This window comes from Coregonus lavaretus, assembly GCF_964263955.1.
Source record: "Coregonus lavaretus genome assembly, chromosome: 13".
In the NCBI taxonomy this organism is placed as follows: Eukaryota; Metazoa; Chordata; class Actinopteri; order Salmoniformes; family Salmonidae; genus Coregonus; species Coregonus lavaretus.
The window spans coordinates 14,773,888-14,791,007 of record NC_140000.1 but is presented as its reverse complement, the minus strand read 5'-3'; the positions used below and the strand labels follow the sequence as shown (position 1 = coordinate 14,791,007).

General features: G+C 42.6%; 1 protein-coding gene across 3 annotated transcripts; it reads right to left on the bottom strand.

Annotated features, from left to right (window-relative positions):
• Positions 1 to 508: 508 nt before the first annotated feature.
• On the bottom strand, positions 509 to 16,884 carry LOC311140849 (serine protease hepsin-like). 3 transcript variants are annotated; one of them, XM_084176116.1, is made up of 13 exons: positions 16,421 to 16,880; positions 15,822 to 15,965; positions 10,943 to 11,065; positions 10,440 to 10,481; positions 10,202 to 10,340; positions 9,523 to 9,642; positions 9,334 to 9,374; positions 8,927 to 9,092; positions 8,575 to 8,771; positions 7,635 to 7,730; positions 2,569 to 2,711; positions 2,129 to 2,293; positions 1,857 to 1,994 (listed from the first exon to the last, which is right to left on the bottom strand). In XM_084176116.1, the coding sequence occupies exons 2-13, from the start codon at positions 15,838 to 15,840 to the stop codon at positions 1,941 to 1,943; spliced, it is 1,305 nt and encodes a 434-aa protein (XP_084032242.1). In that variant the 5' UTR covers positions 15,841 to 15,965; positions 16,421 to 16,880; the 3' UTR covers positions 1,857 to 1,940. The 3 variants fall into 3 exon arrangements, with proteins under 3 accessions (XP_084032240.1, XP_084032241.1, XP_084032242.1); XM_084176114.1 differs by having other exon boundaries at positions 509 to 2,293; positions 16,421 to 16,884; XM_084176115.1 differs by having other exon boundaries at positions 509 to 2,293; positions 15,822 to 15,947; positions 16,421 to 16,884.
• Positions 16,885 to 17,120: the final 236 nt, after the last annotated feature.

Genomic DNA, 17,120 nt, shown 5'->3' with positions numbered 1-17,120 from the left:
AGGGCAGTCATGCAGTTATCCAATGATTCAATGATACGTTAGATCACATTAACTGTAGAACTGATCATATAGTGAGACATCTATAGTATCACCTTTCAGGATGTCTGAATAGTTCAGTTCCTGTAAACTAGGAATGTTTAGATTCCATAAAACCAGTTCCACAACTGTGTCCAGATACAAAGTGTTATGTGTTACGGAAATGACAGGCTTTGACTGAGGCTTTAGCCGCATAATATAATACTGGTACAGATGTAGGATCTTAATTTGATCACCCATTTGCAGGAAATTTAAAACTTTAAAAAGTATTCTGGAGTTTGTAATTTCCACTTTGAAATTTCAGATTTGATTTTCCCTAATGGAAAATGTATCAACCCCTACAAAAATGTAAATTAATTATAATCCACATAATAATTCACATTTCCTGTTGCTGCATGATTATTTTCCTTCTGTAGCAAACTGACTCAAATTAAGATCCTATACCTGTAGATGACATTTGACATACATCATCCAGTTTGTTAAATTAAATCTTTATTTCAATACAATATTCAATAGAACAATTTACATTTACAGAAGGAACAGAGTTGAAATCAGTAACAATAACATCCTTACTAAAAATTTCATAATTTCTTCACAGAATATATATATACATTCTCATCTGCATAGAGACTAGACTTCAAACAATATAAAACGGGGAAATGAAAGCATAAAGACCATCAAATAAGCTTGATAAACTACATCACAATAAACTACAGCAAATTGAATCATGATGATCAACAGACAATACCGGCAATTGTGCAGAGTTTTTCTAGTGTTGCTGTGTAGCTAATTCTCTACCAATAAAGTAGTTGTGGTTCTCAGCAGGTAATAGGCCCTTAACTGACAACACACAACTGAGTTTGATCTCTGTAGTGTAATGCATCATCCTGTGATGAATATGTAATATGACTTGGTGTTGTTAACAGTAATTCCTTAGTAACTTGTGAAGCTGAAATGGTTAATAAGAACATGATTCTGGTTGTTATTGCATATTTGAGATTGAAATCCATGGATCACTTACAAATAAACATCCATTTTCAAAAAATCAGCTACTAATATTTACAATAAAGCAAAACAAATAAAAAACTGATTTAACTATGAATATTTCCTACGTTCTATAGCTCAATTTCTAATCTACATACATGTAATAGAAATATATTTTACATTTCCCCTGTTTACTTGTCCCTAAATTCATGTCCCGAACAAAAACAAAACAAAGAAACATCATATATCATTATAGAACTTTACAGTCACTCTGAACTGCAATCTGTGGTACAAACAAAGGATAGTGAGACAATTCCAAGAGCTGAATATCTGACACCAATGTTTTTTTTGTTACAAGCATTTTAGGTCTCAGGGAATTTCAGCTACATGCTGTCTATGTTAAAATCTCTTCAGTAACTTTGGCATTATTTGTTTAAGGGAATAATATGAAGGAGAAACTTCATGGCAAAACTAGCCTGAATGTTTTTTAATGTCTGTTTGAGCATGACATTTTCATCAGGCTTGTTGTGTATTATAAGTTTGTTGCACCTGAAAAGAGTCAAACTGTAAGGAAACCCTGAATACAAAAATGTACCCTTTGATGACATACAAATAATCCCCATATGACAGTACAACCTGTACATTGGCTGGCAGAGTGGTGATTTTCTATGACTTTGTCATGCATGTCCCATAAGTCTTTTCATTTGACACTTTTTACATTTCACAAGACCATACACCTATTGGTTATTCTTTGGTCAAGCTACCACTTCAAGGGTTTCCTCAGGTAATCTAGCTGAATTTACCTATACATCAGATATTTGCTCAATGTTCCCCAAATAGGATGGGGATTTTTAACAGGTGAAGTGCAGTAAGTCTGAAGGGATAAGATTTTGGTAATTTCTGATCCCTTAAAGGTATGGTTAGTGCTCCCATGTACGCGCCATTTTGTGCACTCCTGGTGAATTGTGATACATCTGTGAAGATAAGACAGGAAAAGAAGATTATACTTCCACCTGTGTGCATCTGTGTACGTGTGTGTGTGTGTGTGTGTGTGTGTGTGTGTGTGCATGCGTATGTGCGTGTGTGTATGTCTGCATACTGTACTCACCCTCATGGCTGAGGAGATCCAGGGTAGGAAGCGGGACACTCTGGTGTAGACGCCAGGCTTCTTGGCCATGGCACAGCCTGTTCCCCAGCTCACCACCCCCATCAGGCGGTAACGGCTGGCCTTGGACAGGCAGTCCTCAGCCACAAACGGGCCCCCGCTGTCCCCCTGAGATAAAAAAGTCAACCACTCACACATAGTACATTACAAAATCATTCTCACTTGGGTGAATGGATTATCTAAATATTAAAAATGTCTCATGTAAAAGCTAGAATCTGGATAGAGAGCAATGGTACAACCTTGCTCATATCCGGCACATTTATATGTCAATAGATGACGTTTGTAAGTGGAAGACAGAATATGGATGGAAGGTGTAATTTCTTGTTCAAATTTATGAATTGACTGTCAGGGCAGGGGATTTAGATGTCACTATAGCTGGTTACCTGGCAGGCATCGGTACCACCCTTCTCAAAGCCAGCACAGAACATGCTGGTGGTGATCTGGTTGTCATAGTAATCAGGGGCGTTACAGACAGCGTCGTTGATGATCGGCACGTTAGCCTCCTGAAGAACGTCAGCAAGAGTCCCTGAGAGAGAGAGAGAGAGAGAGAGAGAGAGAGAGAGAGAGAGAGAGAGAGAGAGAGAGAGAGAGAGAGAGAGAGAGAGAGAGAGAGAGAGAGAGAGAGAGAGAGAGAGAGAGAGAGAGATAGAGAGAGAGAGAGAGAGAGAGAGAGAGAGAGAGAGAGAGAGAGAGAGAGAGAGAGAGCTGTTAGTCCCTCCATACACATTAATGATGGCGTGATCTGACCACCATATCTGACCAAAAGATTGTTGATTCCTGGTCAATAGTAGTTGGCACATCTACACACTATGACACTGTCCCTGTTTACATATTCAAAGGTCATACAGAGAGAGCGAGGAGGGAGAGAAAGAAAGACATAGGGAGAGGCTGTCTTGTCCAATGACAACAAGGATCCACCTACTCTGTCTCTCTATGGTTCCAGATTATGTTTTAAACCCAGCTCCTACAGTATCTGTCTCTGGGACCAGATTATGTTTTAAGACCAGCTCCTACAGTATCTGTCTCTGGGACCCGATTACGTTTTAAGCCTAGCTCCTACAGTATCTGTCTCTGGGACCCGATTACGTTTTAAGCCTAGCTCCTACAGTATCTGTCTATGGTTCCAGATTATGTTTTAAACCCAGCTCCTACAGTATCTGTCTATGGGATCAGATTATGTTTTAAACCCAGCTCCTACAGTATCTGTCTCTGGGACCAGATTATGTTTTAAACCCAGCTCCTACAGTATCTGCCTATGGTTCCAGATTATGTTTTAAACCCAGCTCCTACAGTATCTGGCTCTGGGACCAGATTATGTTTTAAACCCAGCTCCTACGGTATCTGTCTCTGGGATCAGATTATGTTTTAAGCCCAGCTCCTACAGTATCTGTCTAAGGTTCCAGATTATGTTTTAAACCCAGCTCCTACAGTATCTGTCTCTGGGACCAGATTATGTTTTAAACCCAGCTCCTACAGTATCTGTCTCTGGGACCAGATTATGTTTTAAACCCAGCTCCTACAGTATCTGTCTCTGGAACCAGGTTATGTTTTAAGCCCAGCTCCTACAGTATCTGTCTCTGGAACCAGGTTATGTTTTAAGCCCAGCTCCTACAGTATCTGTCTCTGGAACCAGGTGATGTTTTAAGCCCAGCTCCTACAGTATATGTCTCTGGAATCAGGTGATGTTTTAAGCCCAGCTCCTACAGTATCTGTCTCTGGGACCAGATTATGTTTTAAACCCAGCTCCAACAGTATCTGTCTCTGGGACCAGATTCTGTTTTAAGCCCAGCTCCTACAGTATCTGTCGATGGTTCCAGATTATGTTTTAAACCCAGCTCCTACAGTATCTGTCTCTGCGACCAGATTATGTTTTAAACCCAGCTCTTACAGTATCTGTCTCTTGGACCAGATTATGTTTTAAATCCAGCTCCTACAGTATCTGTCTCTGGGACCAGATTATGTTTTAAACCCAGCTCCTAAAGTATTTGTTTCTGGGACCAGATTATGTTTTAAACCCAGCTCCTACAGTATCTGTCTCTGGGACCAGATTATGTTTTAAACCCAGCTCCTACAGTATCTGTCTCTGGAACCAGGTTATGTTTTAAGCCCAGCTCCTACAGTATCTGTCTCTGGAACCAGGTTATGTTTTAAGCCCAGCTCCTACAGTATCTGTCTCTGGAACCAGGTGATGTTTTAAGCCCAGCTCCTACAGTATATGTCTCTGGAATCAGGTGATGTTTTAAGCCCAGCTCCTACAGTATCTGTCTCTGGGACCAGATTATGTTTTAAACCCAGCTCCAACAGTATCTGTCTCTGGGACCAGATTCTGTTTTAAGCCCAGCTCCTACAGTATCTGTCTATGGTTCCAGATTATGTTTTAAACCCAGCTCCTACAGTATCTGTCTCTGCGACCAGATTATGTTTTAAACCCAGCTCTTACAGTATCTGTCTCTTGGACCAGATTATGTTTTAAATCCAGCTCCTACAGTATCTGTCTCTGGGACCAGATTATGTTTTAAACCCAGCTCCTAAAGTATTTGTTTCTGGGACCAGATTATGTTTTAAACCCAGCTCCTAAAGTATTTGTTTCTGGGACCAGATTATGTTTTAAGCCCAGCTCCAACAGTATCTGTCTCTGGGACCAGATTATGTTTTAAACCCAGCTCTTACAGTATCTGTCTCTTGGACCAGATTATGTTTTAAATCCAGCTCCTACAGTATCTGTCTCTGGGACCAGATTACATTTTAAACCCAGCTCCTTCAGTATCTGTCTATGGGACCAGATGACGTTTTAAGCCCAGCTCCTACAGTATCTGGCTCTGGGATCTGATTATGTTTTAAGACCAGCTCCTACAGTATCTGTCTCTGGGATCAGATTATGTTTTAAACCCAGCTCCTAAAGTATCTGTCTCTGGGACCAGATTATGTTTTAAAACCAGCTCCTACAGTATCTGTCTCTGGGACCAGATTATGTTTTAAGCCCAGCTCCTACAGTATCTGTCTCTGGGACCAGATTATGTTTTAAACCCAGCTCCTAAAGTATTTGTTTCTGGGACCAGATTATGTTTTAATCCCAGCTCCTAAAGTATTTGTTTCTGGGACCAGATTATGTTTTAAACCCAGCTCCAACAGTATCTGTCTCTGGGACCAGATTATGTTTTAAGCCCAGCTCCTACAGTATCTGTCTATGGTTCCAGATTATGTTTTAAACCCAGCTCCTACAGTATCTGTCTCTGGGACCAGATTATGTTTTAAATCCAGCTCCTACAGTATCTGTCTCTTGGACCAGATTATATTTTAAATCCAGCTCCTACAGTATCTGTCTCTGGGACCAGATGACATTTTAAACCCAGCTCCTTCAGTATCTGTCTATGGGACCAGATTACGTTTTAAGCCCAGCTCCTACAGTATCTGGCTCTGGGATCTGATTATGTTTTAAGACCAGCTCCTACAGTATCTGTCTCTGGGACCAGATTATGTTTTAAACCCAGCTCCTAAAGTATCTGTCTCTGGGACCAGATTATGTTTTAAGCCCAGCTCCTACAGTATCTGTCTCTGGGACCAGATTATGTTTTAAGCCCAGCTCCTTTAGTATCTGGCTCTGGGACAGATTATGTTTTAAGCCCAGCTCCTACAGTATCTGTCTCTGGGACCAGATCGTGTTTTAAGGCAAGCTCCTACAGTATCTGTCTCTGGGACCAGATTATGTTTTAAACCCAGCTCCTACAGTATCTGTCTCTGGGACCAGATTATGTTTTAAACCCAGCTCCTACAGTATCTGTCTCTGGGACCAGATTATGTTTTAAACCCAGCTCCTACAGTATCTGTCTCTGGAACCAGGTTATGTTTTAAGCCCAGCTCCTACAGTATATGTCTCTGGAACCAGGTTATGTTTTAAGCCCAGCTCCTACAGTATCTGTCTCTGGAACCAGGTGATGTTTTAAGCCCAGCTCCTACAGTATATGTCTCTGGAATCAGGTGATGTTTTAAGCCCAGCTCCTACAGTATCTGTCTCTGGGACCAGATTATGTTTTAAACCCAGCTCCAACAGTATCTGTCTCTGGGACCAGATTCTGTTTTAAGCCCAGCTCCTACAGTATCTGTCTATGGTTCCAGATTATGTTTTAAACCCAGCTCCTACAGTATCTGTCTCTGCGACCAGATTATGTTTTAAATCCAGCTCCTACAGTATCTGTCTCTGGGACCAGATGACATTTTAAACCCAGCTCCTTCAGTATCTGTCTATGGGACCAGATGACGTTTTAAGCCCAGCTCCTACAGTATCTGGCTCTGGGATCTGATTATGTTTTAAGACCAGCTCCTACAGTATCTGTCTCTGGGATCAGATTATGTTTTAAACCCAGCTCCTAAAGTATCTGTCTCTGGGACCAGATTATGTTTTAAAACCAGCTCCTACAGTATCTGTCTCTGGGACCAGATTATGTTTTAAACCCAGCTCCTACAGTATCTGTCTCTGGGACCAGATTATGTTTTAAACCCAGCTCCTAAAGTATTTGTTTCTGGGACCAGATTATGTTTTAATCCCAGCTCCTAAAGTATTTGTTTCTGGGACCAGATTATGTTTTAAACCCAGCTCCAACAGTATCTGTCTCTGGGACCAGATTATGTTTTAAGCCCAGCTCCTACAGTATCTGTCTATGGTTCCAGATTATGTTTTAAACCCAGCTCCTACAGTATCTGTCTCTGGGACCAGATTATGTTTTAAATCCAGCTCCTACAGTATCTGTCTCTTGGACCAGATTATATTTTAAATCCAGCTCCTACAGTATCTGTCTCTGGGACCAGATGACATTTTAAACCCAGCTCCTTCAGTATCTGTCTATGGGACCAGATTACGTTTTAAGCCCAGCTCCTACAGTATCTGGCTCTGGGATCTGATTATGTTTTAAGACCAGCTCCTACAGTATCTGTCTCTGGGACCAGATTATGTTTTAAACCCAGCTCCTAAAGTATCTGTCTCTGGGACCAGATTATGTTTTAAGCCCAGCTCCTACAGTATCTGTCTCTGGGACCAGATTATGTTTTAAGCCCAGCTTCTTTAGTATCTGGCTCTGGGACAGATTATGTTTTAAGCCCAGCTCCTACAGTATCTGTCTCTGGGACCAGATCGTGTTTTAAGGCAAGCTCCTACAGTATCTGTCTCTGGGACCAGATTATGTTTTAAACCCAGCTCCTACAGTATCTGGCTCTGGGACCAGATTATGTTTTAAACCCAGCTCCTACAGTATCTGGCTCTGGGACCAGATTATGTTTTAAACCCAGCTCCTACAGTATCTGGCTCTAGGACATATTATGTTTTAAGGCCAGCTCCTACAGTATCTGGTATCTGTCTCTGGGACCAGATGGTGTTTTAAGCCCAGCTCCTACAGAATCTGGCTATGGGACCAGATGTAAGTTTAAGGATGTAGAAGGTTACACAGTCACTCACCATAGTAACCTACATTTCCCCAGCCTGTCACTGTCCCCATTTGGCCGTCAATCAGGCGCTGGCCATAGTGGGGTAAGCACACCGGCTGGATGTAGTCTACAGAAAACAGAGGGTGAAGAGGAGGGAGAGAGAGATGAGATGAGATTGAATTGTAATTAATTGTATACTTGCACAGAAATTGAGATTACTTGATGGCTTGTGTGTTGTATTCACTACGGACAATGTTAATCTTGTCCGGCTAATTTTGCATGTTCTCAATTTCCCCACCAGTGTGTTATTTTATCATGAGAATAGTTGCAATTCTGTCTAACCACTAGATGTCAGACAAGGCCCAATACATCTGGCCTTGATAAACAACAGGAAGTTCACTGTAGTGCCTGCATAACAACTACATCCTAGAGCAGGGTTTCCCAAACTCGGGGGTGCACGTTTTGTTTTTTGCCCTAGCACTACACAGCTGATTCAAATAATCAACTAATCATCAAGCTTTGATAATTTGAATCAGCCGTGTAGTGTTAAGGCAAAATCCAAAACGCTGTCCTAGAGAGTTTTCTCTCTCACATTATAACAATGTAATGTTTTTCTATGAACGTCCAGAGATTCCAGGAAATGAACAATTACAGTGAAACAGAGGCCAAACTATTCTGTCCGGTTCTGATATCATTGTCTTTTGTCCAGGCGACTGCAGGCAGGCAGTAAAGAGGGCCTTTGTTGGAAGTCTGTCTGGAAACCTGAACCCTGAGGAAGGGAATTACCATAGTGACTCGTCCCTCATTCTCTATCTCGCTTTATCACTTCTCTCTACCCCCCCCCCCCCTCTCTCTCTCTCTCTCTCTTCTACCTCTAAGCACATTGTGGCTTCATCTGATGTGCCTTGAAAAAGAACAACAAATCATCACTGTATAATAAGCTATAACAATATGGGCCCTGATGTGTTTACCTGTGAAGTGAAGAGGCTGGGCCAGAGCCAGGACAGCGATGTCTCTGCTGTTGTCATCTATGTTGGGGTCTACGAAGGGCAGGTAGCTGCTGTGGTACACCACAGTCTTTACCTCAAGAACCCTAACATTCTTATGGGTGAGCTTGTTGTAGATGGAGCCCAGTAACACCCTCCATCGAGACACCTGACGGTTCCTCCTGAGAGAGGACAAACAGAATCAATGAGAAGAAGTGTGTGTGTGTGCGTGAGAGAGAGAGAGAGAGAGAGAGAGAGAGAGAGAGAGAGAGAGAGAGAGAGAGAGAGAGAGAGAGAGAGAGAGAGAGAGAGAGGGAGAGAAAGATTCAGGGCGTACTCTGGGAAGCAGTGGGCTGCGCTGACGATCCAGCGGTCTGAGATGATGGAGCCTCCACACTGGTGCACCCCGTCATACTGCAGACTGACCTGCCACGGCCAGCTACCCTGCCTAGCATCCACACCACCCACTATACGGTCCTCTGTCAGACTACGCCTGCCACAGTCTAGACAGAGAGAAAGAGAGGGGAGGGAGGGAGGGATAGGGAGGAGAGAGAGATATGGATGGGGAGGGAGGAGGAGGAGAGAGTGGAAGGAAGAGAGAGATAGGGAGGGATGAGTAAAGAGAGATGCAGGAGAGAGAGAGAGTTAAGCCATCCTGTACAACTCTCAGGTTGCTTTTCATCACTTTGTGTAAAAAGTGTGTCATGGTGACAGGACCAAACCAAAGCTCTCAGCAGTACCTACCTTGACAAAGCAGACTTAGAACCTGGCCACTTTCACAGCCACTGAAAAACAACAACAGCAACAACAGTCAGACACATCAGCCTGGAACCCTGAATTCCTGCTCTTCTCTCCTTTTCAGCCAGCTCTAGTTTAATAAACACGGCCTTAAGATCATCTAGGAGATATAAGAGTATTATAAGAATGTCTTACCAGGGATATAGAGACTCTTTGATCTTCTTGCCGTAGGTCAGCTCCTTCTCTTTGACACAGAAGACCTCCTCACGGTCGTTACTGCCTTCAGGGATACTGAACACGGAGTAATTCACCACGCTGGTGGGGACACAAAGCATGCATCTCTTTATTAAAGAGACTTCTATCACTGACAGATCAGTTGAAAGATCCCTGGCCTAAACCCGATTAAGTTACTTAGAGGCGCAGTATGTATAACTCTTTGAGCGACCCAACCAAATTCACATAGCATTGTGAGGTATAGATCTGTCATTCTCATTGAAAGGAAGTAGGAGATGCGGTAGATCCATTCTATATGCACTATATTTATGCTTCCTGTCCTTAAGTTTAGTTTTCGCCTCTTTTTATTTTCAGCTTTGTACACCAGCTTCAAACAGCTGGAAATACAATATATATATATATTTCTTTACATGTATTTCACAGCTGTTTAGATTCTCTAAACTATACATTGCTTGTTTTGTGGCCACAAACTGAAATTAGGCAAACCATTACAATTTTAGCAACCAGGCAAGGGTGGAGCAATTTCTATGCAGCCTTCTTCCATGGCATAGGGGTATCCTTTTATGATGCTGTAGATAGTGACTCCCAATTTTGTATTTAATCTAAAGCCTTTCATATCACAATCCATCAATCTCCTCACCTGACAAAGCCCATCTCCTCACAGCTTATGTTGGCCAGGAGCTGGTTGGCCTCTGAGGAACAGACGTGTCTCCACCGTCGCTGGGCCGAGTCAAACACCCGGAGACGTAGGTCCGAGCTTGGATTGGAGTTCACCTGGACTGGGGTGGAGCAATGAAATACTAGATCAAACAAGCCCTTCTATCGATTCAGATACTATATGAGGTTGGCTTTGGTGAAGTGGTTTCCCTCTCACTTACCATCATATAATCCTGTGTCTTCTTCTCGGATACAAAACGTTACTAGGATTTGAAAAACAAAGAAACAAACAAAAGTCAACAACATGTAATATAAAACTGTAAAGTGCATACACACTCTGTTGATGAAACAGCAAACCTCACAGAGCCTGCAAACAACTCCACTGACTGCAATCAAACAATGTTGGTAATATTTGTACCAAAGATGGAGGATAAATTAAGATAGTTAATTCAGGTTGTTTACCATTGAAAAAAATGGTCAGTTCCTGTCTACTTAAGGGGGTGGCTCTCCCATAGACACCAATGTGATAGCAGCTGGTTCTGGTGTACTTAGTTCATTGACTTCCATTGAAACAGAAAAAAAATGAGGGAGTGGGATGTCTCGCTTCCTCTACCGTCTCTGTCTGTACTATGGAAAAACTAAAACTACATTACCCATAAAGCACTGCACATTGCCAAAAGGTACGCATCACTACTATGTGAGAGCAGAAGCAGAGGTCTCTCACCTACAGCCCAGACAGCAGCTCCAATCCCCCCCAGTAGCACCACGGTCAGACACACGCCCGCCACGCGACATGGGGTCAGGAAGGTCACCCCCGCGCTTCCCGGGAGAGAAATCCCCGGACTTCCTGTAAAAGACAACACACACAACAAAAACATACCATTACGTTCAGCGTCACACTGAGTGTCGTCTGGCCCAGGGGTGTGAAGGTGAACGGCAAGGCACTGGAATGACGAACCACCCTTGTTGTCTCTGCCTGCTTCCCTCTCTCCACTGGGATTCTCTGCCTCTGACCCAATTACGGGGGCTGAGTCACTGGCTTGCTTGCGCTCTCCCATTCCGTCCCTAGGAGGGGTGCATCACATCGTGCCAGGCTTTTTTTTGCTATACTCGACCTGAGTGGGTTGAGTCACTGACGTGATCTTCCTGTCCGGTTTTGCGCCCCCTCGGGCTCGTGCGGTGAGTGAGATCTTCGTGGGCTACACTTGGCCTTGTCTCAGGGTAGTAAGTTAGTGGTCTGTTGATATCCCTTTGGTGGTATGGGGGCTGTGCTTTGGCAAAGTGGGTGGGGTAATATCCTGCCTGGTTGGACTTGTCCAGGGGTAACTTTGGAAAGGGCCACAGTGAACGTTTGAACATCTTGAAGAAGTAAAAGTGTTTTAATCAGATAGGTGAAAAGGAAAAGAGAGTGCCATAATAACACACTGGCAAATTGGCACATTGAAAAAGTACAAATGAATAGGATCAATAGTCCAAAGTCTGCTCCATTTCCATAGAGCTAAAACAAACTGCAGGCTTGATTTCAGTGCCATCTCGAGCCCCAACAAATTGTCACTGTGTCCCTAGCTAGAACACAAGGTTGGGCAGAATGAGTGGTCAGTTCATTACATTAAATTACTGATGATGATGAAAGGTCCATGAACTGACCAGTCACTAACTTTTAAAGTTTGGTTGAACCAAAACAAAGCCACACTTGATTATTCAACCACCGTTTACAACTTACGTCACACGTGTGAGACACACTTATGCACCGCACACACACACACACAAAAAATTCCTACTTTCCCTAAACCCTAGCCCTAACCCTAAACCTAACCCTAACCTTAACCCTAACCTTAACACCAAAACCCTAACCCTAAAACTAAACCTAACCCTAACTCCTAACCCCTAACCTTAATTCTAACCCTAACCCTAATTTTAACCCTAATCCTAAATCTAACCCCTAGGCCTACAAAAGCCTTTTTCCTTGTCGGGACCGGCGAAATGTCCCCACTTGTCCGGATTTTCCTTGTTTTACTATCCTTGTGAGGACATCACGTCCCCACAAGGACAGTAAAACCAAACCACACACACACAGGTAACATGCGTACATCTGCTGTGTTTGCAGGCAGGTAGCTGAGGCGCAGAGAGTGGAGTTCTGGAGTGTTCATTAACCGTGCAGGCCGGCCAGCCAGCTTCAGCCTGTGTGGAGACCTGCCACACCAGACCAGCCCAGCAGAGCAGACCAGCAGAGACACTGAGTGACTGACTGACTGCAAGGCATGATAAGCTCCTGACTCAGCGCAAACAAACACACTGTCTGTGTGTGGATCCAACTCAGGTCTAACACACGTGTAGGTAATACACAGGTCTATAAATCTGTTATTACTATATAGGTATACACAAGTCTTTATGTATACTATAGGGCCAATACGTTTTACTGATCTGGTCACGTGGCCCTAGCTATGTGGGCAATACACTAGTCTGACGGACACTTAGGAACAATCTCCTACATACAAACATCAATACATGCCCAATAGTGAAGACATTATTCAACCATTCGACACCAACAACACAAACAGCTGCACTATATTTTACATTTTAAATTTTAGTCATTTATCAGATGCTCTTATCCAGAGCGACTTACAGGAGCAATTAGGGTTAAATGCCTTGCTCAAGGGCACAGACAGATTTTTCACCTAGTCGGCCCGGGGATTTGAACTAGCGGCATTTTGGTTACCAATGCTCTTAACCGCTAGGCTACCTGCCGCCCACTACCTGGATCACCCTAGCTAGCTGTAGAAGAAGAGCCTGCCGAATGAGCATGTTTCTTATCAATAACATAACACTGTTTCCCGTTATGCCTTATGAAGGGAAAACGAGCGTCAACAAGATACTCTGCCAATTAAAAGAGAGGAAAATCAACATCGCACACAGATGAGGGAGACTCGAATTCAGGGAGAAAACACTGGGGGTCCTGTAAGGCCATGGGGTCTGCCGTCTGTACGCACTACCTCAGGATATGGGCACAGTTTACAGGCAGCTGATGGCTCTTCAGAGAGTGATGGGAAAATCCTCAGTGTGGAACATCCATCAACAATAAGATACATGGGTTTTTACTGAGACAGCGTTAAAATAATAACATCAAGTACTGTCGCTATTTAACACAGTGAAAATGAAGATGTAAAAATGTATCCTGAATTTGTAGGCTTTTGTATACTGTACAGTTTTAAAAACACACAGTTAACCTGCATAACATACAGTGAAGCTCTGTTAGTGTGATGACTGTACATTATATACTAAAATTGACTCTTTTCAAACAATAACAGCAGTTTTGGTGCAGTCACCTATGGCAACCCCAGAGAACCCTGACTCAGCACATGTTATAGGTTGCTGATTCAAGGACTTTTCCAGACATTAGTCTGGGTGTGCTGGCTTTTGGTCCAGCCAGCACTAACACACGAGGACCATGATTAGTTGATTGTTTGAAACAGGTATGGGCTAGAGCAAAACCCTGCACACCCAGTCACGTTGCAGAACCGGATTTGGAGAACCCTGCACTACAGATTTAAATTAGAACATTCCTTCTCTGTACAAAAGCGATTCTCAACCTTGTTGATTTTGAGGATACATTCTACTTCTAACAAAAACTTTCCACGACCACAAAACCCATACCAAACCCATCCACCTATGTCATGTGAGGCTGTATCAGTACATTAATGTGTTACTGTTCCTGCCCAGGACTCTCTGTAATGACAGGGGTGAGGAAGGGACCACAGATCTTATTGACATAACCAGACCTTGTCTAAGGGCTGACTTTATCTCAGGCCAGTCTCCCTTCCAGTGTTCCAGCTGCTGGTTCCAGGAAAGCCCCACATTTCCTAAACCCACTCCAGTGGATCCTGGAGTCACAGGCCTGGAGCTGGAGAACAAGCCCTGCTATTGTTTTAGCCTCTACCTGAGTACACTCTGTGTGTGGGAAATACATGTCTCCTTAGCTGAAGGGAGATACTTCTATAAGGTGAAAGGCCTAGTTCATTCCCTTGTGTCTCTCTCAGGAAGAAGGTATTCTGCCTCATTTCACAATAGAAAGAACATTTCATAAAGCTACATCTGTTTCAGAATTGTGACTGTCCACTACATGAAGTAACTAAAATCTCTCACACATCAAGAGTCATGGAATGCCACAGACCAGCAGTTTCAGCAACTAAACCACAGATAGAAACCACAGTGTTGTACACCTGAGCCCACAACTCAACCCAGACCAAAACGAAACCAGACCACACAACAATCACCAGTCATGCTGTAACTGTTTCTGCTCCACTGTACGGTATCAACTCAGAAGGAGACTGAGATGTTGTTCATTGGATGGTGACTCAGGTTTGACAATGGCTTTACATTGAAACATAGAATCTGTCAGAGAGTCCTGGTGAGCATTTCTCTACAAGACACACGGAAGTGTCCATGCTTGAGAATTCAGGAGTACTTCTAAATCTCCAAATAAAAAGCCACACAATCAATGATGCTATGTCTGGTAAAACGCCAACAGTATAACTGTGGTCTAAAAAATATGTTAAACTCAAGATAACTGTACCCTTGTTATTACCACTGTTTTGATTATTTATCAGTACATACAGGTATAGCTTTCAAAATATTGAGTAAAGATCATGATTGGGACCACCTAATACTAGTGATAATTAGATAACAGAAATACTGATATGAGCAGTCAAAAAACATTTCACAAGGTTGACGAGGTTCCAAGCTAGGTACACTTGGGCCCTTATCACATCTGTCATTCCCTAAACATAATCACACAAGACATTACAGTGTCATAAAGATAGAGAGTTGTTAAATACGGTTTATGGTCTGCCACTACAACTGAAGGAGAGACAGCTGAGAAGTCTAAAAGGAACAGTGAAATGAAGTGAATGCTAGAATCCACTGGATTTAGTAAACATTGTTAAATGAGTGATAATGGTGAAGGATAATGTTCTCCATTCAGAAAGAACTCTAGACCCCCCAATTAGATAATAAAAGAGGTTCCCTGTGTTATAGATAATAATAAATACTCAAAGTTTTTGCTAAACAGAATCAAAGACGCATGGATAAAGTATCACTGCACTCTTATTGGCTGTCCCCATAGGAGATCCCTTTTAGGTTCCAGGTAGAACCCTTTTTGCTTCCAGGTAGAACACTTTTGGGTTCCATGTAGAACCCTCTGGGGAAAGGTTTCTACATAGAACCGAATAGGGTTCTACCTGGAACCAACAGGGTTCTACCTGGAACCAAAAAGGGTTATTCAAAGCGTTCCCCTATGGGGACAGCCGAAAAACCCTTTTAGGTTCTAGATAGCACCTTTTTTTCTAAGAATGTGCGTCCTTTAATAAAAGCTAAATTATTTGAAAGATCTTTGGCAAAAACAGACGGTATGAAAAAAGCCATATTTAAAAGGTTCCTAATCTAGATCACAAACTCAACACCACAAAAGGTAGCTTACCCCATCAAACAGCAAGCAGTGGCCAGTTCTATTAATCTTTAACACTGAGTTGTTCTGATGTCTGATGTCAAATATAGAGGGAAAAAATGTGGCAAGCACAATGTCTGGATGTGTGTGGAACACTCACCATTCTTTTTCTCAGTCATTTTTTCTCGCTCAAAAGTACAAAATGAAAAGAGGTAGCTGAAGTTCAGAGTGGTCCTCCTTCACAGCTCCTGTGGTGGTCAACTTGCCACCCAGTCTTATTCCCAGCCTGTATAAAAAGATAAAGCTGAACATGAACGTTAATAAACTGTTAGACTGGAGAGAGGTGGGTTAAACAAGTTAAATAAACCAAAGGGCAAAGTGAGTTGTTTTGAGCAGATTTGACTAATAGTCCAGGCTGAAGGGGAAATTGTTATTTTCTATGGAATAAATGTGTAATAAACATGTCTCTACTAATGAGTGGTACCTATATTGTCATTTACCACAGAATTAGGATATGCTGTTTCTCCCCAGTGTACATACTAGCTAGCTACCAATAGGCCTACCATTTAGCATAGAATAATTAGGCCTACATCCCTTTTATATCGATAAACTCATAACAATCACCCTGAGATGTGAACACTGGACAGAATGTATCTGTTACTTTTCCATGGGTATTTTCATGATCAAAAACAACTCACATGCTTTCAAATTACAGAGTATTAGGTTACTCAAAATCCACACCGTTCTCAGAGCACTCACCTCTCTTTTGCAACAGGTGTTTGACTGCTTGTCAAAAATGAAGTTACAATCTCGGCGATTACTCTCGAGGCTCGCTGTTCGCTACGGGGTAGCAGTATGAATAGGCTGTCATGGATATTCCCAATACTTCGACAAGTGGTTGTATGGCTACAAAGAGTACGAAAAAAAACGTTCCCCACTTTCCCCCCTTGTGCGAAAGAAAACCGTTCTTCGTTCAAAACTAAAAAATAATTTCCGATAGATAAAACTTGTAGCTATCAATGTATTTACACAGTTGTTTTTTCTGTAAAAACATGACCGCTCAGCAGTTCGACTAGTTCTGCGCTCATATCATTTTAGAAACGGCCAAGTAACATACATGTGACGTCATGAGATATCGGTCAACTGGCACCTGCAGAGCACAGGTTTAAAGCCCTTTGTTTTTGAAGACCATGGTTAATCAAGTGTAACTGTTAACAACCCCTTCAATTGATTCATCGTTTCTTAGTTTCAAATGTATGTGTTAAATTCAGGTAATGTTCGAGGTGCAATAGACCAAAGTGCATTGAAGTTGAGGCATGGGTTGGCCAGTCCTAGGCTTACACCATGCCACAGGAGCTTAATGGTCCGTGCAACATTAATGTCTAAACTATAGGGTGTACACAAGGGGTTGGGATAAGATTGGAGCTAGACAGGTCTGTAGGTAGAACGGTCAGAGGTA